A 23,502-nucleotide genomic window follows, 5' to 3' on the forward strand; every position below is an offset into this window, starting at 1 on the left:
AATGGGTTTAAAGTGTGGGGCCTGAGACGGCCCTGCGTTCTCATTCTGACACCAAACCACAGGTTTCCAAATGGGGTTAAAGTGTGGGGCCTGAGATGGACCTGCATTCTCATTCTGACACCAAATCCACCACTGGTGGGCGTGGCTAAACACCTCTATTTCCCAGTAATCTGACTACAGCACCGTTTTCAATCCAATTACCAATGTTGTTTCGCCTTTAATTGTCTCCAGTCATTTACATGTGTTGGATGACATGAACATAGAGCTCCTTGGGATTAGAGTCTAAATTATAATGCAGAACAGAACCCCGTACCTACTGTCAAATATGGTGCTGGATCTTGACAGCACTGAACGGAGCTCTGTTATGCTTGTTTAGTGTTGGTCAGGGCGTGAGCTGGGTGGGAATTCTATGTTGTGTGTCTAGTTCGTCTGTTTCTGTGTTCAGCCTAATATGGTTCTCAATCAGAGACAGCTGTCAATCGTTGTCCCTGATTGAGAATCATATATAGGTGGCTTGTTTTGTTTTGGGGATTGTGGGTGGTTGTTTCCTGTCTCTGTGTTTGTATTCTGCACCAGATAGGTCTGTATCGGTTTGCCACTTTTGTTATTTTGTATTTTTTTAGTGTTCATTGTAGTTTTTGTTAATTAAACATGTTGAGCACTGGCTACGCTGCGTGTTGGTCCGATCCCTGTTTCACCCCCTCTTCTAGTGAAGAGAGGGAAGGCCGCCATTACATCAACTTTATTTCACTTGGTGATGTTTCATTATAGAGAACATAACATAACAATACATGACATCTAAGTAGCTGAATATGATTATGGACTAACAGTCTAACAGTTTGAAGGACACTCATGTTATTCTGGTTAAACCGTCAGAGACTAGTTGATTATGGACTAACAGTCTAACAGTTTGAAGGACACAACTCATGTTATTCTGGTTAAACAGTGAGAGACTAGTTGATAAAGTTGTCTGGATTTTTTTTTTTTTTTTTTTACAATTAGGAAATAATATGTCATGATTTACTCGTACCTCAACCAGCATTGTGAATGGTTAGGAAATAATGTCATGTTTTACTCGTACCTCAACCAGCATTGTGAATGGTTAGGAAATAATATGTCATGTTTTACTCGTACCTCAGCCAGCATTGTGAATAGTGTCTGATGCAGTGACAAACTAGACCATGGCAGTAAATCTAATACTTGTGTTTTTAGTCATGCATGAAAGGTCTGGGGTGGTTCTGTGGTTACTGACCTTGGAATACATTTCTGGCCATGCTGGCAGGGTTTGAATCAAACCCAATGACCACCTGGCACACTGGCAGGGTCTGAAATGTCCACCTAATACACTGGCAGGGTCTGAATCAAACCCAATGTCCACCTGGCACACTGACAGGGTCTGAATCAAACCCAATGTCCACCTGGCACACTCTGGGCTATACTTTGTCTCTTTCCATGAAACATGGATGCCAACTTAAAGTGCTTGGGAACCAAACAAGTCTTCAGGCAAGGTTACTTATGTGGTCAAGTAAAAGTACTTTCAAGTACTACTGAAGTAGTTGTTTGGGGTATCTGTACTTTATTTTACTATTTTTATTTTTGACAACTTTTACTTTTCTTTCACTACATTCCTAAAGAAAGTAATGTACTTTTTACTCCATACATTTTCCCTGACACCCAAAAGTATCGTTACATTCTGAATGCAGGACACAAATGGTCCAATTCAGCACTTATCAAGAGAACATCCCTGGTCGTCCCTTCTGCCTCTGGTCTGACAGACTCACTAAACAGAGAACATCCCTGGTCGTCCCTTCTGCCTCTGATCTGACAGACTCACTAAACAGAGAACATCCCTGGTCGTCCCTTCTGCCTCTGGTCTGATGGACTCACTAAACAGAGAACATCCCTGGTCGTCCCTTCTGCCTCTGGTCTGACAAACTCACCAAACAAAGAACATCCCTGGTCGTCCCTTCTGCCTCTGATCTGACAGACTCACTAAACAGAGAACATCCCTGGTCGTCCCTTCTGCCTCTGGTCTGATGGACTCACTAAACAGAGAACATCCCTGGTCGTCCCTTCTGCCTCTGGTCTGACAGACTCACTAAACAGAGAACATCCCTGGTCGTCCCTTCTGCCTCTGATCTGACGGACTCACTAAACAGAGAACATCCCTGGTCGTCCCTTCTGCCTCTGGTCTGACAGACTCACTAAACAGAGAACATCCCTGGTCGTCCCTTCTGCCTCTGGTCTGACAGACTCACTAAACAGAGAACATCCCTGGTCGTCCCTTCTGCCTCTGGTCTGACAGACTCACTAAACAGAGAACATCCCTGGTCGTCCCTTCTGCCTCTGATCTGACGGACTCACCAAACAGAGAACACCCCTGGTCGTCCCTACAGCCTCTGATCTGACGGACTCACTAAACAGAGAACATCCCTGGTCGTCCCTTCTGCCTCTGGTCTGACAGACTCACCAAACAGAGAACACCCCTGGTCGTCCCTACAGCCTCTGATCTGACAGACTCACTAAACAGAGAACATCCCTGGTCGTCCCTTCTGCCTCTGGTCTGACAGACTCACCAAACAGAGAACATCCCTGGTCGTCCCTTCTGCCTCTGGTCTGACAGACTCACCAAACAGAGAACATCCCTGGTCGTCCCTTCTGCCTCTGGTCTGACAGACTCACCAAACAGAGAACATCCCTGGTCGTCCCTTCTGCCTCTGGTCTGACAGACTCACCAAACAGAGAACATCCCTGGTCGTCCCTTCTGCCTCTGGTCTGACAGACTCACCAAACAGAGAACATCCCTGGTCGTCCCTTCTGCCTCTGATCTGACAGACTCACTAAACAGAGAACATCCCTGGTCGTCCCTTCTGCCTCTGATCTGACAGACTCACCAAACAGAGAACATCCCTGGTCGTCCCTACAGCCTCTGATCTGACGGACTCACTAAACACAAATGCTTCGTTTGTAAATGATGTCTGAGATGTCTGAGTGCCCCTGGCTATCCGTAAATAAAAAAACAAGAACATGGTGCCATCTGGTTTGCTTAATATTTTTTTTTAAATGTTTTTTAAAACTTTTCTCCCCAATTTTCGTGGTATCCAATCGCCAATAATTACTATCTTGTCTCATCGCTACAACGAAGGTCGAAAGCCATGCGTCCTCCGAAGCATAACCCAACCAAGCCGCACTGCTTCTTAACACAGCGCGCCTCCAACCCGGAAGCACCAATGTGTCGGAAGAAACACCGTGGCCCCCTTGGTTAGCGCGCACTGCGCCCGGCCCGCCACAGGAGTCACTGGAGCGCGATGAGACAAGAATATCCCTACCGGCCAAACCCTCCCTAACCCGGACGACGCTAGGCCAATTGTGCGTCGCCCCACGGACCTCCCGGTCACGGCCGGCTGCGACAGAGCCTGGGCGCGAACCCAGAGACTCTGGAGGCGCAGCTAGCACTGCGATGCAGTGCCCTAGACCACTGCGCCACCCGGGAGGCCCTGGTTTGCTTAATATAAGGAATTTGAAATGATTTATACTTTTACTTTTGATACTTAAATATATTTAAAACCAAATACTTTTAGACTGTTACTCAAGTAGTATTTTACTAGGTAACTCTGTATTATGGCATCTATACTTTTACTCAAATATGAAAATTGGGTACTTTCCCACCGCTGATCATGAGTCTAATCTGGTCTCCTTCAACATGGTCAGCCTCATTATGAGTCTAATCTGGTCTCCTTCAACATGGTCAGCCTCATTATGAGTCTAATCTGGTCTCCTTCAACATGGTCAGCTTCATTATGAGTCTAATCTGGTCTCCTTCAACATGGTTATCCTCATGTTGAGGATAACCATGTTACTTGCAAAATTGGTTAATGACTAAATAATTTTTTGCCCCACTGTATATTGATTGCAGTTGTTCCCGAATGAGTGAGCATTCATGTGCAAAGGACTAGCATTTAAATTGTTATAATTATGAACTTTATAGTGTCTTTTATCTCAGTCGACCCCCATTTCCCTTTGTCCACCAAGCCGCCATGCCGGTTTAGCCCACTAGGGCACATTCCCCAATCATTTCCTTGTAACCATATCTACTTGTTTGTGCATTTTTGTGATTATTTAGTTAGTTAATAAATAAATGATTTAAGACAATTGATGTATGGATGACTCATAGTGAAGACTGGGTTCGTACAGATAACCAACAATTTACGACGTTTGGAATGAGACTAACGTGAGGTAAATAATAATTCATTAATTGGAAGACTAATTGATCAGATACTAAAATATCTGAAAGTTATCCTCATGTTGAGGATAACCATCATAGGTACACTTCAACTATGACAGCCAAAATTTGAAGAAAAAAAAATCCAGAAAATCACATTGTAGGATTTTTAATGAATTTATTTGCAAATTATGGTGGAAAATAAGTATTCGGTCAATAACAAAAGTTTATCTCAATACTTTCTATACTCAAACCTTAGCCCTCTCGTAGTTGAGAGAAGCATGGTCTATACTCAAACCTTAGCATCGTCGCTTTAACAGTATTGGTGTAGTCATGCAACTTATTCTAACAGTAAAGCAATAGCATATTCAGACCCCTGGACTTTTTACACATTTTGTTACTTTACAGCTTTATTCTAAAATGTATTAAATAATATTGATTTCCTCAATCTGCACACAATACCCCATAATGACATCTGTTAAAGGAATTGAATTCCTATATGTTAGCAACCAATTGAATTAAAACACTCTGCCCATACATAAGAATTTGTAAGATACTTATTAGCATAAAATGGACAGAAACCAGTCTCAAAATCAATCAATCAATCAATAGCGTTTATTTTCCAGAGTACTGATCATAGTACAATTTACATCAGGTTATATAATAAAAATTATGTCATAGGTTTTAAAATGTCCTTCCTCCTCTCGGATACAATGGCAATACAGTTAGCGGTCTGTCTTTGTCTGCCACCTGTTAAACAATCTGCAACCAGCCCAAGGTCTCACCCCTCCCTGGGTAGAGACAGAATTTCCTGTAAGAACACAGCCTTCCAGCCTGTCTGAAGATAACTCCATTCTTTCTAACAAGGAACACATTATGTTCAGCATTATGATGCATAGGTTCATTCATCCATACAGTAACATATAATTATAACTAAACAGAATACTACTAAGTCAAATGTATACATATTTTAGTCATTATTCATAAAAATCCCGTAACACATCACAATACCCCATAATGACAAAGTGAAAAACAGAAATACCTTAATTACATAAGTATTTAGACCCTTTGCTATGAGACTCAAAATTGAGCTCAGGTGCATCCTGTTTCCATGAATCATCCTTGAGATGTTTCTACAACTTGATTGGAGTCCACCTGCCATAAATTCATGTCAGAGCAAAACGTCTAAAATGGAAGACGTTTGGAACCACCAGGACTCATACTAGAGCTGACCTCCCGTTCAAACAGAACAATCAGGAGAGAAGGGCCTTGTTCAGGGAGGTGACCAGAAACCTGCTGGTCACTATGACAGAGCTCCAGAGTTCCTCTGTGGAGATGGGAGAACCTTCCAAAAGGACAACCATCTATACAGCACTCCACCAATCAGGCCTTTATGATAGAGTGGCCAGACGGAAGCTACTCCTCAATAAAAGGCACATGACAGCCCACTTGGAGTTTGCCAAAAGGCCTCTCAGACCATGAGAAACAAGATTCTCTGGTCTGATAAAACCAAGATTGAACTCTTTGGCCTGAATACCAAGCATCACGTCTGGAGGAAACCAGACACGATCCCTACGGTGAAGCATGGTGGTAGCAGCATCATGCTGTGGGGATGTTTTTAGTGGCAGGGACTGGCAGACTAGTCAGGATCGAGGGAAAGATGAACGGAGCAAAGTACAAAACAATTTACATTGAGGTCAATATCCATATCATGCTTAAATCAAATCAGGGAGTGAACGATTAGTGGTCTACATTGTGACATCATTAAAATACTCCTACTACAATGTTAAAACATTCTACATTGTGACATTATTTCATTGATATCATGAAACAACTCCTTCATGTATGTATTTTCTGATGTTTGATCAGAGACCTTTTATCAGAGTATCTCTTGTCACATTGATCACAGCTATGAGACTTCTCTCCTGTGTGTGTTCTCTGGTGTATAGTCAGATGGCTAGATGTAACAAAACTCTTCCCACATTGATTACAGCTATACGATTTCTCTCCTGTGTGTGTTCTCTGGTGTGATACCAGGCTGCTTAAGTGAGTAAAACTCTTCCCACATTGAGTACAGCTATAAGATTTCTCTCCTGTGTGTATTCTCTGGTGTACAATCCGATGGCTAGATGTAGTAAAACTCATCCCACATTGATCACAGCTATAAGGTTTCTCTCCTGTATGTTTTCTCTTGTGTGATACCAGGCTGCTTAAGTGAGTAAATCTCTTCCCACATTGAGTACAACTATAAGGTTTCTCTCCTGTGTGTGTTCTCTGGTGTACAATCAGATGGCTAGACGTAGTAAAACTCTTCCCACATTGATCACAGCTATAAGGTTTCTCTCCTGTGTGTGTTCTCTGGTGTGATACCAGGTTGCTTGACTGAGTAAAACTCTTCCCACATTGATCACAGCTATAAGATTTCTCTCCTGTGTGTTTTCTCTGGTGTGATAACAGGTTGCTTGAATGAGTAAAACTCTTTCCACATTGAGTACAGCTATACGGTTTCTCTCCTGTATGTGTTCTCTGGTGTATAGTCAGATAGCTAGACGTAGTAAAACTCTTCCCACATTGATCACAGCTATAAGCTTTTTCTCCTGTGTGAATTCTCATGTGTACTTTTAGTGATTTTGATCTTATGTAACTCTTCCCACATTGAGTACAGCTATAAGATTTCTCTCCTGTGTGTACTCGCTGGTGTATTTTAAGTTCTGATGAAGACTTGCAATGTTTCCCACAGTCAGAGCAGCAATGAGATTTCTTCCCTGTGGGTCTCCGCTGGTGTTTCTTGAGGTGTTTTGATCTGGGGAGCCTCTTCTCTTCCTCGTCAGCATCATGAGGTTGTTGAGGCTCCCCAGAGGACCCACGGTAGTCCCGTCTCTCTCCTGTGTGAACAACAAAGTCAGACAGATGGTTAACGGCCCACAACAGCAGAAATCCACTGTAAAAGTTGATGCCAACAGTGAAGCCATGATGTTGTACAACAATTGACATCTAATGAATATTAAATTTATTTGACAATTGTCTTAATTGTCAAGTGATCAACAATAGTCAAATTTAGTCTTGTTTTCACATTAGTAGTAATATTGATGATTGTAGGCTAGAAATAAGTTATTAAAGTTGTTGAAACTCTAAGCAGTGTGCCATACGACTTTTGGTCTCCAATATAGGCCCCTTTCTGTGTTTACTAAAATTAGTGCACGAGGGCGATGCCCACACAATTTGGTTGCAGAAGCTCCTCCATGCAAATGAGGAAACAACTAGTTATACCAATACCATAGACCTACTGTAGGACCCATTACTTCACCTAACAACAACGTAGACCTACTGTAGACCCATAACTTCACCTAACAACAATATAGACCTAGGACTATAAATTATTTAATATTTCAGGTATTTCCCACTAGGCTACTCTTTAATGTGTTGTCATTCTAAATGTCCTGAATAAAGGAAAATAGCTCTGTGTGTTGTACAATAGCCTATCCATCAAGGAACAGTTCTCTACACTAGAGGTCGATTGACTATGATTTTTCAATGCCGATACCGATTATTGGAGGACCAAAAAAGGCTGATACCGATTAATCGGACGATTTTTTATATATATATTTGTAATAATGACCATTACAACAATACTGAATGAACACTTTTATTTTAACTTAATACATCAATAAAATCAATTTAGCCTCAAATAAATAATGAAACATGTTCAATTTGGTTTAAATAATGCAAAAACAAAGTGTTGGAGAAGTAAAAGTGCAATATGTGCCATGTAAAAAAGCTAACGTTTAAATTCCTTGCTCAGAACATGAGAACATATGAAAGCTGGTGGTTCCTTTTAACATGAGTCTTCAATATTCCTAGGTAATAAGTTTTAGGTTGTAGTTATTATAGGACTATTTCTCTCTATACCATTTGTATTTCATATACCTTTGACTATTGGATGTTCTAATAGGTACTTTAGTATTGCCAGCCTAATCTCGGGAGTTGATAGGCTTGAAGTCATAAACAGCGCAATGCTTGAAGCATTGCGAAGAGCTGCTGGCAAACGGAGTAAAGTGCTGTTTGAATGAATGCTTACGAGCCTGCTGCTGCCTACACCGCTCAGTCAGACCGCTCTATCAAATCATAGACTTAATTATAATAACACACAGAAATACGAGCCTTAGGTCATTAATATGGTCAAATCCGGAAACTATCATTTCGAAAACAAAACATTTATTCTTTCAGTGAAATACGGAACCGTTACGTAGGTACATTCCATCAAGACGAAATCAGCAACAGCTGGCTTGCAGACCCATCAACCGTAGGGTTCAGGGAGCGGCACTATATGGCGGCCCTCCATCTCAGGGCGAACGTTTACCCCACAAAGGAAGCGTTGGCCCGGGGGCGCAACAAAGAAAACGCGGCAGTATTTTATCTAACGGGTGGCATCCATAAGTCTAAACATTGCTGTTACATTGCACAACCTTCAATGTTATGTCACAATTATGTAAAATTCGGGCAAATTAGTTCGCAATGAGCCAGGCGGCCCAAACTGTTGCATATAACCTGACTTTGAGTGCAATGAACGCAAGAGAAGTGACACAATTTACCTAGTTTAATATTGCCTGCTAACATGAATTTCTTTTAACTAAATGTGCAGGTTTAAAAAAATATATATACTTCTGTGTATTGATTTTAAGAAAGGCATTGATGTTTATGGTTAGGTACATTTGTGAAACAATTGTGCTTTTTTCGCAAATGCACTTTTGTTAAATCATCCCCCGTTTGGCGAAGTTGGCTGCCTTTGTTTAAAAAAATGGTCTTCACACAGTTGGCAATGAGCCAGGCGGCCCAAACTCTTGTATATACCTTGACTCTGTTGCACAGAACGCAAGAGAAGTGACAATTTCCCTAGTTAAAAGAAATTCATGTTAGCAGGAAATATTAACTAAATATGCAGGTTTAAAAATATATACTTGTGTATTGATTTTAAGAAAGGCGTTGATGTTTATGGTTAGGTACACATTGGTGCAACGACTGTGCTTTTTTGCGAATGCGCTTGTTAACTTCTCTAGGGTAGGGGGCAGCATTCGGTATTCCTTTGTGTAATGAAGAAGTACGACCATCTTGAATGAGAGTCACATTAAGTGTCCTGTTAGATAGAAGCGCGTGAGCAGAAAGCTGCCTACAGATGGTTTTAATCCTGTATTGAACACAGATCATCCAGTCTTCAATTTTATTGATTATTAACGTTAAAAAAAGACCTAAAGTTGTATTACAAAAGTAGTTTGAATTTTTTTGGCAAAGTTTACAGGTAACCTTTGAGATATTTTGTCGTCACGTTTGAGCAAGTTGGAACCTGTGTTTTTCTGGATCAAACGCGCCAAATAAATGGACATTTTGGATATATGTCGACGGAATTAATCGAACAAAAGGTGCTATCCTCAGATAATAGCATTGTTTGCTTTCGCTGAAAAGCCTATTTGAATTCTGACATGATGGCTGGATTCACAACCAGTGTAGCTTTAATTTGGTATCTTTCATGTGTGATTTAATGAAAGTTTGATTTTTATAGTAATTTTCATAGTATGTCATCTGTCATCTGATGAAGATCATCAAAGGTTAGTGATTAATTTTATCTCTATTTCTGCTTTATATTACTCCTCTCTGGCTGGAAAAATGGCTGTCTTTTTCTGTGACTTGGCTCATACCTAACATAATCGTTGTGTGCTTTCATCGTAAAACCTTTTTGAAATCAGACACTTTGGCTGGATTTACAACAAGTGTATCTTTAAAATGGTGTAAACTACCATGTGTAGTTTACACTAGTGATTATGTTAAGATTGATTGTTTTTTATAAGATACATTTAATGCTAGCTAGCACCTTAACTTGGCTCCTTGCTGCACTCGCATAACAGACTGCGACACAGTCTCCTCGTGGAGTGCAATGTAATGGGCCATGATCCGTGTCCAAAAATGCCGATTACCGATTGTTATGAAAACTTGAAATCGGCCCTAATTAAATCGGCCATTCCGATTAATCGGTCGACCTCTACTCTACACATTATGTGCTAAGTATCTCTGTGTGCAAACAGACTAACGAGACCCTACTGTAAATCAAGCAGACAATAACATTATAAACATCAATTTGTTAGGGATGTGGGATCCAACATGGAGTACGGCATAACTGTCTTTACCAGAGTAATGAATGAAGAAGCACTGTGGTTGTTGTTGAATGTTGTGATGTTTGTCATGTGACTGTCATTCAGAAAATTATTTCCTGGATCAGATGATGATAGTTGAACATGTGACTGTAACTAAACAGCTACAGTATTAAGAATTATGTGTAATTATTGAAGAACCACATTAATGACAGTATCCATCTGGGCGTTGTGAATCAACTTAAGGTGACTCGAATTTAGCAAACTGAAATTATTTAGGATTTGTGTGCCCATGAAAACTGTTTCCCCAGCGTAACATAAGGAGACACTAAATGTGACATAGTTAGAGAGCATTTCAGAGATCTGAATACAAAAAAACTGTCCGACAGCAAGATCCAGTATTTAAGTTGAAGTTCCTCATATGACAAGCTTAACGTTATGATTATAACTACTGTTCCCTGAAGGAGGGAAACTAGGTACAACATACTATTAAATCCACGCCTCGCTGGAAGCCCGCCTTCCACAGGTGATGAGCGTGAGACTCAGATTAATTCGTTAAATTTAATACCGCACTTCACCAACCAAGGAAGTGGCGGGGCCAAACAGGTGTTGTAACTCGTTCATAATTGGCACAAAGATCGGTAGAAATGGTAAGATAAATTGGCAATCCAAATGGAAATGAAAAAAGTTTGCCAATTTTACCAGAAACTTCAGGAGCATAACTTCAGAATTTACGAAGGCCAGCAGCAGGTCGGTTGGTTATTTTCTTTTGGTTAAATTGATCTCTGGCTTCCTCAAGTAATTTGTGTTAATTATTTAATGAAACGCTTGAAGCATCAGTTCAGTTCAAGGTCTACATGGTTCTATGTGTCTATATGGAAAAATACACATATCATTCCAACCAATCAATTGGTAGAAAGAAAATAATATTTTTTAAATCTGGGACAGCCCTAGAACATACAACATACATGCATTCAGTCCCGTTTTACACATTTTGTTACAGTACAGCCTTTTTCTAAAATTGACTCTCTTTTTTCATGATCAATCTTCAGACAATACCTCATAATGACATCACAGTACCCCATAAAAGTGAGAGAAAAAAGTTTAGAAATGCTTGCATACCAGTGGAAGTATGTCTGTAGGTCATGCCAGTAGACTAAAGTAGGTTGTATCTCTCTAGGTCATGCCAGTAGGCTATAGTAGGTTGTATCTCTCTAGGTCATGCCAGTAGGCTACAGTAGGTTGTATCTCTCTAGGTCATGCCAGTAGGTTACAGTAGGTTGTAACTCTCTAGGTCATGCCAGTAGGCTACAGTAGGTTGTATCCAAGTGGAAACAATTATCAACCCAATGTGGAAAGTGTCAAATTTGGTCAACAACAAAATGAATGGCTTATTTGCTATGTGGGGTTTACTTGATCCAACAGAAGTTTCGTAATGCTTAAGTTGTTATGTGGACACGTGACATACCGAAAACTTTGGTAAAAACACTATAGGAGTTGTCTCCAGATCGCTATGCATATTCATGCTAGTAGCTTAGCATCCCTCTCCATTGAATACAGGCGGTTGACGTCAACAACCCTCATAGAATATAAACAATAGATTACAATAATAAGATTTATCCACCAATCCAAAGAAAGGATAGGCGGGAGCTAGACAACCCGCAGTGCTGCTTTGTGGACAACAACTCCACTTGTTAGGGCGGAGAGACATCTTGTCAATATATCCATAATCTTTGGTGTAGCCAACCCAACTCTCGCATGGCACTATTGGGGGGCACGGTGTGCCTTAAATCATCACTACATTAAAATTGCCCCCCAATCTGCGGTCAGCAATAGACCCTTCTCAAATATACATGTTAAGTCACTTTTTGTTCTCTACGTCGTCTGATTCTAGACATACCAGTCATCATCCCAGGGCCCACTGTTGAAGAGTTATTGACGAGCCAACTCTGAATCTCCAAAGGTAAAAACAAATTTAAGGCAGTACTTACTGGTGTTAATCAGATGTCCTATCTCCTCCTCTTCATCTTTCAATGTGACAGTAATCTCCCCTTCCTTCTTCACTCCAAAAACTACATCCTCCTCTTTCTCTTCTTTTACTGTAACACCCTCCTCCTCTTTCACTCTGAACGCGTCTTCCTCTTCTTTCACTGAAACGTCTTTCTCTACTTCTTTCACGGTAACAGTCTCACCCTCTACTTCTTGTTTTACTGTGACATCCTCTTCTTCCTTCTCCTCTTTAACGACAATGTTCAGCCCCAGAGCTTCGTTCTCCGTCCAGCAGACCTCTTCTTTAACAAGAGGGGAGTAGTTTAGTGAGCTCATGTTCGGGGATTTTAGCTAGCTAGCTATCAATAGCAACTAGGCTAGTGCTAACTTAACCAGCCAGCTACTATAGCTGACTAATACAAAATAACGTAATATTAAATTAAATAGGTTAACAATTAGATACGACAGACGTGTGTCTAAAACACAGTAGCTAATGTAGACCGAAATCGTATAAATAGCTTGAATCTGTCGGCTATGTTGGCTAGCAAGCTACCGAGGTGGTTGACTAGCTGTTTATGAAGAACTGTCCACTAGATTATACGTCACCCTAGCAGCATCGCCTGAAAAACGCACATCGCCGTCTGCTGACTGGAGTGGGAAACGCAGTTGAGGATAATATTTTATTTTCAGACAAAGATTATTTGAAATGGATTTAATTAAATAACACTATTATATTGAGACATACAAAGACAGGAATGTGTTGGTTGATTAGTGCGAATAAAAAATGTTTACCACAGCATATTTAAGGCAGTTTCATTAAGTTATACTACATCTAAATTAGCACCTAGCTACTGTAGGTCTATACTGCTCCTACATGGTGTAAATACTGCTCCTACATAGTGTAACAATACATCATGTCGATGTATATAATGAACAGACTCAGTCTATACTGCTCCTACATGGTGTAACAATACATCATGTAGATGTATATAATGAACAGACTAGGTCTATACTGCTCCTACATGGTGTAACAATACATCATGTAGATGTATACTACCGTTCAAAAGTTTGGGGTCACTTAGAAATGTCCTTGTTTTTGAAAGAAAGAAAAGCAGTTTTTTGTAAACAGTGTGTGGGTCTGCTTGTTCTTTATTAAAGCTTTTGTAAACAGTGTTTTTGCATGCAGCAATTCAACCATGAAGGCCTGATTCACACAGTCACCTCTGAACAGTTGATGTTGAGATGTGTCTGTTACTTGAACTCTGTGAAGCATTTATTTGGGCTGCAATCTGAGGTGCAGTTAACTCTAATGAACGTATCTTCTTCAGCAGAGGTAACTCTGTGTCTTCCTTTCCTGTGGCAATCCTCGTGAGAGCCACCCATACCTTGTCACAACACAACTGATTGGCTCAAACGCATTAAGAAGGAAAGAAATTCCACAAATTAACATGTAACAAGGCACACCTGTTAATTTAATTCCAGGTGACTACTTCATGAGGCAAAGGCAAAGGGTGACTGCTTTGAAGAATCTCAAATATAAAATACATTTTGATTTGTTTAACACTTTTTTGGTTACTACGTGATTCAATTTGTGTTATTTCATAGTTTGTCTTCACTATTATTCTACAATGTAGAAAATAGTAAAAATAAAGAAAAACCCTTGAATGAGTAGGTGTGTCCAAACTTTTGACTGGTACTGTATGTAAATGTGATATTTCAGTTGTTGTTTTTGTTACATTTGAAACATTTATAAAAACCTGTTTTTGCTTTGTCATTATGGGGTATTGTGATGTCATTATGGGGTATTGTGATGTCATTATGGGGTATTGTGTGTAGAATGATGAGGGTAAAATATTGATGTAATCCATTTTAGAATAACGTAACAAAATGTGGAAAAAGTGAAGGGGTCTGAATACTTTCCAAATGCGCTGCAAATATAGGGGCAGTAGTTAGTGACATCACTTCATGAAACAGGAGGTACAAATATATAACATAGGTTCACAATATCAACATTCAATGTATCAAAATATTTACCAAGCTGGAAGTGGAAACGCCAGCCCAGCCACAATCCTAGAAGTTCACTGATGATCAACCTCCTCCTTCACATCTGACTCCTGATGATCAACCTCCTCCTTCACATCTGACTCCTGATGATCAACCTCCTCCTTCACATCTGACTCCTGATGATCAATCCAGAGAGTCTTCTTTTTTGGGGAATCGCCATGGACGACTTCATCCAATAGGCTGGTCATCACGACCACCGCCCACAAGTTAATTGTCATTCAGGTTATCAATGGGAAGAGCATTAGCAATATGTCCTGTCTGGTAACTTGTCTCGTTCAATGGATTTACATTGGCAGGTGCAAAAAAAAAACTCAGTTGATTTCAAACTGAGGAAAAACTTTTGTAAGTCTTTAACTGTATCAAAGTCTGCGGCCTGTGATGTTGGGACAAATGATAGTCCCTTATTATACAAGAGACAAAATTCACAAATTCTACAGCACAACAGCAGAGTCATGTCTTAAGTGTAAAAGTAACAATGACTCATTAATCCATGTCTTCTGGGAATGTTATGACGTCATAAAGTTGTGGGAGGAGTTAGAAAGTTGGCTGTCAGAAGTACAGTTATACAATGTAAAATTACTTTTAATCTGTCTGTTTAGGGTAGGGATGTCCTAAGGATCCCAGATAGCATTGACCATTGTGCATTCTTCTGTCTCTTTTACATAGCAGGTGATGGGTTCTGACTTCTGAACTTGAAAATATGAAATATCCTTATTATGTGAAATTGAATGAAACAATAATGTATGTTGATTCTAATATGATGTACAATATTCCATGATGTTTCTATTTGATAACAATAGCGTAATATATTTCATATGTACAAAATTGTATTTTTTAACTGTTTCACTAATTCATTTGAATTAACTTAATCACTATGATACACCCCTCACTATTGTCATTGTTTACACTAATTGCACTGTTTGTCTACATAACCTGGTTCAAGTATTCATGACATCACCCTGAGGAAGGCGCAGTGATGCCGAAACATTGGTAAATACCCATTAAATTGCTGGGAGTTTATACATGGAGTGTGCGACTTTATTTATTTTGATAGTTTATAGTTTATTCGCAGTTAGTCAGCACCTCCACACACACAATTTTTCTGGGTGTGCGCCAGATCATGTTTTTAAGGGTAGGTAACAACACATCCGCCACGCTGATCTTCAACACAGGGGCCCTTCAGGGGTGCGTGCTCAGCCCCCTCCTGTACTCCCTGTTCACTCATGACTGCACGGCCAGGCATGACTCCAACACCATCATTAAGTTTGCCGATGCCACAACAGTGGTAGGCCTGATCACCGACAACGAGGAGACAGACTATATGGAGGAGGTCTGGCTGTGTGGTGCCAGGAAAACAACCTCTCCCTCAACGTGATCAAGACAAAGGAGATGATTGTGGACTACAGGAAAAGAAGACCGAGCACACCCCCATTCTCATCGACGGGACTGTAGTGGAGCAGGTTGAAAGCTTCAAGTTCCTTGGTGTCCACATCACTAACAAACTATCATGGTCCAAGCACACCAAGACAGTCATGAAGAGGGCACGACAAAACCTATTACCCCTCAGGAGACTGATTAAGCATGGGTCCTCAGATCCTCAAAAGGTTCTACAGCTGCACCATCGAGAGCATCCTGACTGGTTGCATCCCTGCCTGGTATGGCAACTGATCTGCCTCCGACCACAATGCACTACAGAGGGTAGTGCGTACAACCCAGTACATCACTTTGGCCAAGCTTCCTGCAATCCAGGACCTCGATACCAGGCGGTGTCAGAGGAAGCCCGCCCCCACTCTCTGTTATCATCTATGCATAGCCACTTTAATAACTCTACCTACATGTACATATTACCTCAATTACCTCGACTAACCGGTGCCCCCGCACATTGACTCTGTACCAGTACCCCCTGTATATAGTCTCCACATTGACTCTGTACCGGTACCCCCTGTATATAGTCTCCACATTGACTCTGCAGCAGCTGACTGCCCAGTTCAACGTCAGTTCACCATCTCACCTCATACTGTATTGGAGCAGCAGCAGCTGACTGCCCGGTTCAACGTCAGTTCACCGTCTCACCTCATACTGTATTGGAGCAGCAGCAGCTGACTGCCCGGTTCAACGTCAGTTCACAGTCTCACCCATAGGCGGAAATCCCAGGGGGGACGGGGGGGACACGACCCCCCCATCCTGGGGAAAATATGATTTGTCCCCCCCAATATATCACTGTAAACATAACTATGTAATTTCAATAATATTAATAATACGCAATGAAAGCACTTGTACTGATTATAGACACTTAATAGCGCGTTTTTAAATTTCACAAGATTGCGACCCCCCCGCCCTTTGCCTCACAATGGTTTGATCCACTGCCAGTTCTTTAGCTGGCAAGGTAATAGAGGGCTCGTATCTACTGTCCGAAAGGCACTCAATGTACGTAACTGACGTGAGGTAATCCAGTCAATCGCGCCTTAGCAATGTATATATTTTTTTCATGTTGCAGGGTTCACACACTAGCTGAATTTGCAGAGCTAGCGCGCAAACTAAAGCAAACATTAACTATCAAGCTAGCTAGTACCTATTCCATTTATGTGGCGTCGTCAAAAATGGAATATTTGCTATCGTCAGTTTATTCCAAGATTAGCATGCAGCTGTAGTGCTTCAAAGTCCCTGTGATAAGGTTAGCGATAAACTGAAGTCCAAACTGAACAAAACTACACTCTCTTATACCATTGTCTTAAATATATTTAATGGTCTCGTTGCAAAAGCTAAATTGTCGCTAGTGAATTTTTTATTTTTTTCACCTTTAACCAGGTAGCAAAGATTATAGCAAACACCACAGAAACGGAATTGGTGCTCGCTAACTTTGCAAATTCAGCTATTGTTGGAAGCCTGCCAATATGAAACAAACTATGTTAACATTTCAAAACGTTGCAGCATGTGTTGTGTAAATGTGTGTGTGCAGCTAGACCGGTCAGCCAGCCAGCCAGGTAGAAAAATGTCAGAAAAAAGTAAAAAGACGGACATCAGAGTATTTTTCAGTACACCAAAACGCAAAGTAAGAACTCTAGTAGCCCAATATCTCAAAGACCAGTTGATAAAATGTTCATAAGAAAGAAGTGAAATGCTAATGGAAATATTTCACAATGATGTCATTAGGCAGAGCAGGCAACAGATGGCACACAGACAGCAGAGCTGGGGACAGATATGCAGGGACAGACTGGCAGAGACAGGGAGTCTCAGGTAAGTTTGTTGAGTCTTTGTTTGGCAACATTATGAAAGGTTCTCAATTTTTTTGATTTGTAAAATAGGGACATAATTGGAAAATGCCATGAATACCCCCACTCTCAATTTAAACTGGTGACTGAACCAAGATTTGTTTAAGGCAATGGTATTGCTGTTGTGATTAATTGTGTAGTTTTGGGTACCGGTAGTTAGGAGTACAGCAAACACCTTATTTCTTTTCTAGGAGACAGACTGTGAGTCAGTGAGGGTGGTGAAAGGGAAAGAGCCAAGGAGAGAGACTTGAGGACAGTGTCACAGCCACGGCAGGACCAGGTGTCACCCTTGTTGCCAGCAGCACCAGTATAGGGGACAGTGGCACAGCATCGTCCAGTTACCTCAGTGATGACACAAAACCATATCAGCCACACCCACAATTTATAGAACCGCAAACTCTTGCAAACGTTTCAAGAGAGAGGAACACTGCACTGATAAGGAACATTGCTATAACTATTATTAGTAGTAGTATTATAATGATTTAAACAAGTTGGGACAACCCTTCAGTTAACTACTGTACCTAACAATTATCCAGTAGTAGTGATTATGGTCCCTCAATATACATTTAACATATTACAACATAGTCTATGTGTTACAGCACTACTTTTGGTGTCCCCCTCAGGAATTGCTCCTGAGAAAATTTCATGTAATTGTCCTTTCCAAAGTTGATATCAGATTTTCGCCCCTGGTCTCACCTCATACTGTATTGGAGCAGCAGCAGCTGACTGCCCTGTTCAACATCAGTTCACCGTCTCACCTCATACTGTATTGGAGTAGCAGCAGCTGACTTGATCGTTGATGCTAATCATCATGTGTTGAATCTGAGAGTAAATAGAGCCGACTACAACTCTAAACACGAAGGGTTCAACTGGAGTTGTTCTCAGATCCTCTAAGAACCGTAGGGTTCTTGGTCAATAAAACAGCCCCAAAAGGTTCTTCAAAGAACTTGTTAGAAGGTGGGTTCATCGAGGAACCTCCGTTGTTGCTAGACTTCTTCCGGGAACTTCGCAATTACAACTGAAAACGATGGTGACAAGTTTGGATGCGACAACAAGTTAAAAAGGTTAAGTTGGGTTGATGTTAGGCTCTGAATATGTATCGAAACAATTTATATAATATTATAACATACTAATGATGAATAACGAAGACATTTATGGTTTTCTGTGAATATCTTCCATAACCTTTCTATAGTTAATTACCGTAAATATTAGAAAGCCGGGTTTGACCGTCGGCGTTGTATGAGCCACAGTACAGTACCGTTATCTAGCTAGCTAACGTTATGTCCTAACTAGGCACAACTAGGTTTGGATTATTTCCCTGAACTATATTCTTTCACATATATTGTATATCGTTTCCATAAAGCCAACATGGCTTAACACTCATTAACGTAAGTTTCCAATCTAGAACAGTTCTCACTTTTGTGATAATGAACTAGCTACCGTTAACTAACTAACTAAAGTTAACTAACTAAAGAAGGTGACCTGTCCAGACGAGATGTTACAACGAACTGAATCATCAATGGAGGTCTTCCTCTTTATATAGCCTGCTACAGCATGCAATACTATTAACTCACAAGGGGGCATAACGGTACATGTACAATACTATCCCATTTAGGAAACGTTACATGTACAATACTATCCCATTTTGGAAACGTTACATGTACGCCCCCTTGTGGAGGGAAATTAATATCTTAGATGGTAGCTGTAGATGGGATTCAAATGCATAATGGTATTAATACAGTGTCTAGACTACCTCTTTTGTATAAATGCCCTTCAGAATCCAAACACAGTATTGCCATGCAGCAAAATGTTGCGTATAATCTTTCAAGTCAGCTTGATAAAATATTGAACAATTTGTGTACAAAGATATCTTGAAATGTGACATTAGGCCTGTATGGCAGTACTGTTACTGTATGGCAGTACTGTATTGGCTAGTGCTTTCTCCAATATGTTCTTCTATTTTACATGACATTGTGTGTCGATGCCATTTATCTTTCAATATTTATTTAATATATATGTTTTAATGCTTGTAAGACTATTCTTTGACACATTTTCTCTTCCTTTGAAATTATTATAGGACAGAACATGGACCCAATGCAATTGGAATCAAGAAGAAGGAGCAGATATGTTGTAGGACAGCTGCATTTGAAGTGTACAGTTAACCTAGCCAGCAGCATACCACCCTGCATACCACTGCTGGCTTGCTTCTGAAGCTAAGCAGGGTCGGTCCTGGTCAGTCCCTGGATGGGAGACCAAATGCTGCTGGAAGTGGTGTTGGAGGGCCAGTAGGAGGCACTCTTTCCTCTGGTCTAAAAAATATCCCAATGCCCCAGGGCAGTGATTGGGGACACGTCTTTCGGATGGGACGTTAAACGGGTGTCCTGACTCTGAGGTCATTAAAGATCCCATGGCACTTATCGTAAGAGTAGGGGTGTTAACCCCGGTGTCCTGGCTAAATTCCCAATCTGGCCCTCAAACCATCATGGTCACCTAATAATCCCCAGTTTACAATTGGCTCATTCATCCCCCTCCTCTCCCCTGTAACTATTCCCCAGGTCGTTGCTGCAAATGAGAACGTGTTCTCAGTCAACTTAACTGGTAAAATAATGGTTAAAAAAATAAAAACCTACATAGCAGTCAAAACAAACTGAAATCTATTGGTGTGCAAATTATCTTTTCAGATCTTCTTATAAATTAATCAAGTCCATGGAATGGATATAGACAAAAAGATAATTCAAGGACTAGCAGAAGTAGAGAGGCGAGGCAGGGGTGAGGACATCATCCTGCTATTTTGACAGTCCCTGAAGGACAATACAGAATAGGTATTTGCTCTTATTCCTTCCCTTTCTCTAATGTATTTTGTAAGAAAATTAGCAAGTGTAGTAAGATTATTGCATTACTTTACTAGAACTGGAGACCACAGCAGCGATTCTGCTCTTGCAATACCTCTTAAATGAGGAACAGAGTGGCCTTTATCTCCGTGACAAGGTATGCCTATGCACCAATCATCTGTTTCTTCATAAACATAGGTGTGCATGCTTATATAAAACTACAGCTGAACATTTATGTTCTTTGTTAATTGTATGAATCTTTTCTTACTTTTGTTGACACAGATTTCACCGCACATCGGCCAAAATCCATTTCACCATGAGAGTGAAATCCCGCTGGCCTTTGATGGGGAGAACATCCACGCCCTCGAGGATGTCCCCATGGGACTTGGGGCTCTGCTAGGGCTGTATTTTTTATTTTCCCTTAAATTTCCCAAAATGTCAGAAAAACACTTATGTTAAGTTACTGTGTTCTGGGGATAAGAGAAGTTGGGGTGAAGTTACCAGGGCCGGTCATAAAGATGGCAAACTTCCTAACCTAACTAAGTGAATATGATATACACTAAAGCTGAAAAATCTGTATTTAGCATCAAGTCTACAATATTGTTAGTTTACCTACAATTCATTTTTTATGTTGTTTTTATTGTACATCATTATTTTAATAATTTTTAAAATGTCATAAATCACTATACAAAGTAAATGTATTATATATCATGGTCTGACATTTCTGCAGAAATTTTGCATTTTTGTATTATAGAATTTATGTATTATAGAGCTCTAGGAGAAACTATAGAGCTCTAGGAGAAACTATAGAGCTCCGTGAGGAACTATAGAGCTCCGTGAGGAACTATAGAGCTCCGTGAGGAACTATAGAGCTCCGTGAGGAACTATAGAGCTCCGTGAGGAACTATAGAGCTCCGTGAGGAACTATAGAGCTCCGTGAGGAACTATAGAGCTCCGTGAGGAACTATAGAGCTCCGTGAGGAACTATAGAGCTCCGTGAGGAACTATAGAGCTCCGTGAGGAACTATAGAGCTCCGTGAGGAACTATAGAGCTCCGTGAGGAACTATAGAGCTCCGTGAGGAACTATAGAGCTCCGTGAGGAACTATAGAGCTCCGTGAGGAACTATAGATCTCTGTGAGGAAATGTAGAGCTCTGTGAGGAACTATAGATCTCTATGTTACTATCCAAACTTCAGATTAAGACGCAGTCACACAACTCTCCTATCACAGTGTCGTGTCTTGGACTATGCCAGATTAATTGCTATGACATGCTATTCTATAAAATAATTTCTCCGTAATGAATATTACCTGATTGAACTAATCATGTAAATATGAATTAACTAGAGAGGGACACCACGAAAGAATATTTATAGAGCTGTTATCTTTTGAATAAACTCTTAAAGATTTAGTAATATTTTACTAAATAGCAGTCACATTGAAGAAAATGACGAACAGTCTCATCTGAAAGTTGTAAGTCCTTGATTATCTGCAAGAATCCTGGCTAACAAGTTGAATCAGCAATACAAAATTGGATTTAATTATTTATTTACTAAATACCTAACTAATCACACAGAAACACACATACACAATTAAATCATAACTTGATCACAAATTACGTCATACAGAAAACGTCCCTAGCGGGCGGAATAGATATGACCGCTTGTTACCCAAGATCGTCATCCTAGCATACCCGGAACAGGAAGTTATCTTCTGGGAAAATGGCTTTTATAGTGGAGGGAGAGGGGTGTGTCTGAAAGGTTTATAACCCATTCCTCTTCACAGGGGCGGACCACTGTGAGCAGAGAAACTTATGAAAGCACAGATCTCTCATTTGGAAGCTAAAATTACATTTCATCTCTTCACAAATAATGTCATATTCAAACATTTGAATTAAACAACAATTCAATGTGAATCCGATATCTGACATTTAGACTTTCCACAGTAGAGTTTGTCATTCAATCCTTGATGAGAATGTGTCAGAGGGCAACCGAACTGACATAATATACCTTAAGTACCACCGCATATGTTCAGTTGGTCGAATCACCAGAATATAGTTCATTTCCCCCAACTTCTGATGTTACCAGAACCTCTATGTTAACCCATGGGTTTCCTTATGCCACATCAGTTATAGTAGGGAGAGAGAAAAAGGGGGAAAGAGGTATTTATGACTGTCATAAACCTACCCCCAACCCAACGTCATGACAACAGTCACAACTCTCATATCGCAGTCACACAACTCTATTCCCAAACATACATAATCAATTAGTTGTTTTTCCCCAATATTTTAACCTGCAGGCATATTTCTAACTCATGGTTAGTTCCTAGGATAATGCAACTCATACATTTACATCTTTCAATTCTTCTAAAATTGGGTCCAGGTTTAAAACAATTACAGGTGCACCTTACTATCGTATACTATATCATAAATGGTCTTAACTAGTAAACACAGATTTGAGTTTTCATCCAGTTCACACAGATAGCTGTTTACACCTCCAAGATGCCCCCCTCACACAGGAATACACACTCACAGCCTCCTGACTGGGCCCTGTTTACACCTCCAAGATGCCCCCCTCACACAGGAATACACACAGCCTACTGACTGGGCCCTGTTTACACCTCCAAGATGCCCCCCTCACACAGGAATGCACACTCACAGCCTCCTGACTGGGCCCTGTTTACACCTCCAAGATGCCCCCCTCACACAGAAATACACACTCACAGCCTACGAGGCTTTTCTAAAAACTCCACTTGTGTCGCTCACCTCTTTCTTTTTTAAAAACTACGTTCGAGATGTGGTATCCACTCGGCTCGCTGCCTCTCAGATCAAATGTGGGTCCATCTGCTCCATTCCCGAAGTGTGGTCTCCCTGAGATCCCAAGTTAGAGGGATCCCTCGTGCACCATTTACCCAGGTTATCAGGAGCGGTCACCAAATCAAGATTCACATCCCCATCGCCAAATGTGGTTCATTTCTTTTATAT

General features: G+C 40.6%; 1 protein-coding gene and 1 long non-coding RNA gene across 2 annotated transcripts; one reads left to right on the forward strand and one right to left on the reverse strand.

Moving 5' to 3' along the window:
- Nucleotides 1–4,819: 4,819 nt before the first annotated feature.
- LOC129838999 (zinc finger protein 501-like) lies at nucleotides 4,820–12,934 on the reverse strand. Its single transcript, XM_055906265.1, has 2 exons — nucleotides 12,357–12,934; nucleotides 4,820–7,107 (listed from the first exon to the last, which is right to left on the reverse strand). The coding sequence occupies exons 1-2, from the start codon at nucleotides 12,688–12,690 to the stop codon at nucleotides 6,062–6,064; spliced, it is 1,380 nt and encodes a 459-aa protein (XP_055762240.1). The 5' UTR covers nucleotides 12,691–12,934; the 3' UTR covers nucleotides 4,820–6,061.
- Nucleotides 12,935–16,566: 3,632 nt separating this feature from the next.
- LOC129839017 (uncharacterized) lies at nucleotides 16,567–18,341 on the forward strand. Its single transcript, XR_008756958.1, has 3 exons — nucleotides 16,567–16,863; nucleotides 17,572–17,655; nucleotides 17,882–18,341. It is a non-coding gene; the product is annotated as an uncharacterized LOC129839017 (long non-coding RNA).
- The last annotated feature ends 5,161 nt before the right edge of the window (nucleotides 18,342–23,502 follow it).

The sequence above is a fragment of the Salvelinus fontinalis genome, chromosome 40 (genome assembly GCF_029448725.1).
Source record: "Salvelinus fontinalis isolate EN_2023a chromosome 40, ASM2944872v1, whole genome shotgun sequence".
In the NCBI taxonomy this organism is placed as follows: domain Eukaryota; kingdom Metazoa; phylum Chordata; class Actinopteri; order Salmoniformes; family Salmonidae; genus Salvelinus; species Salvelinus fontinalis.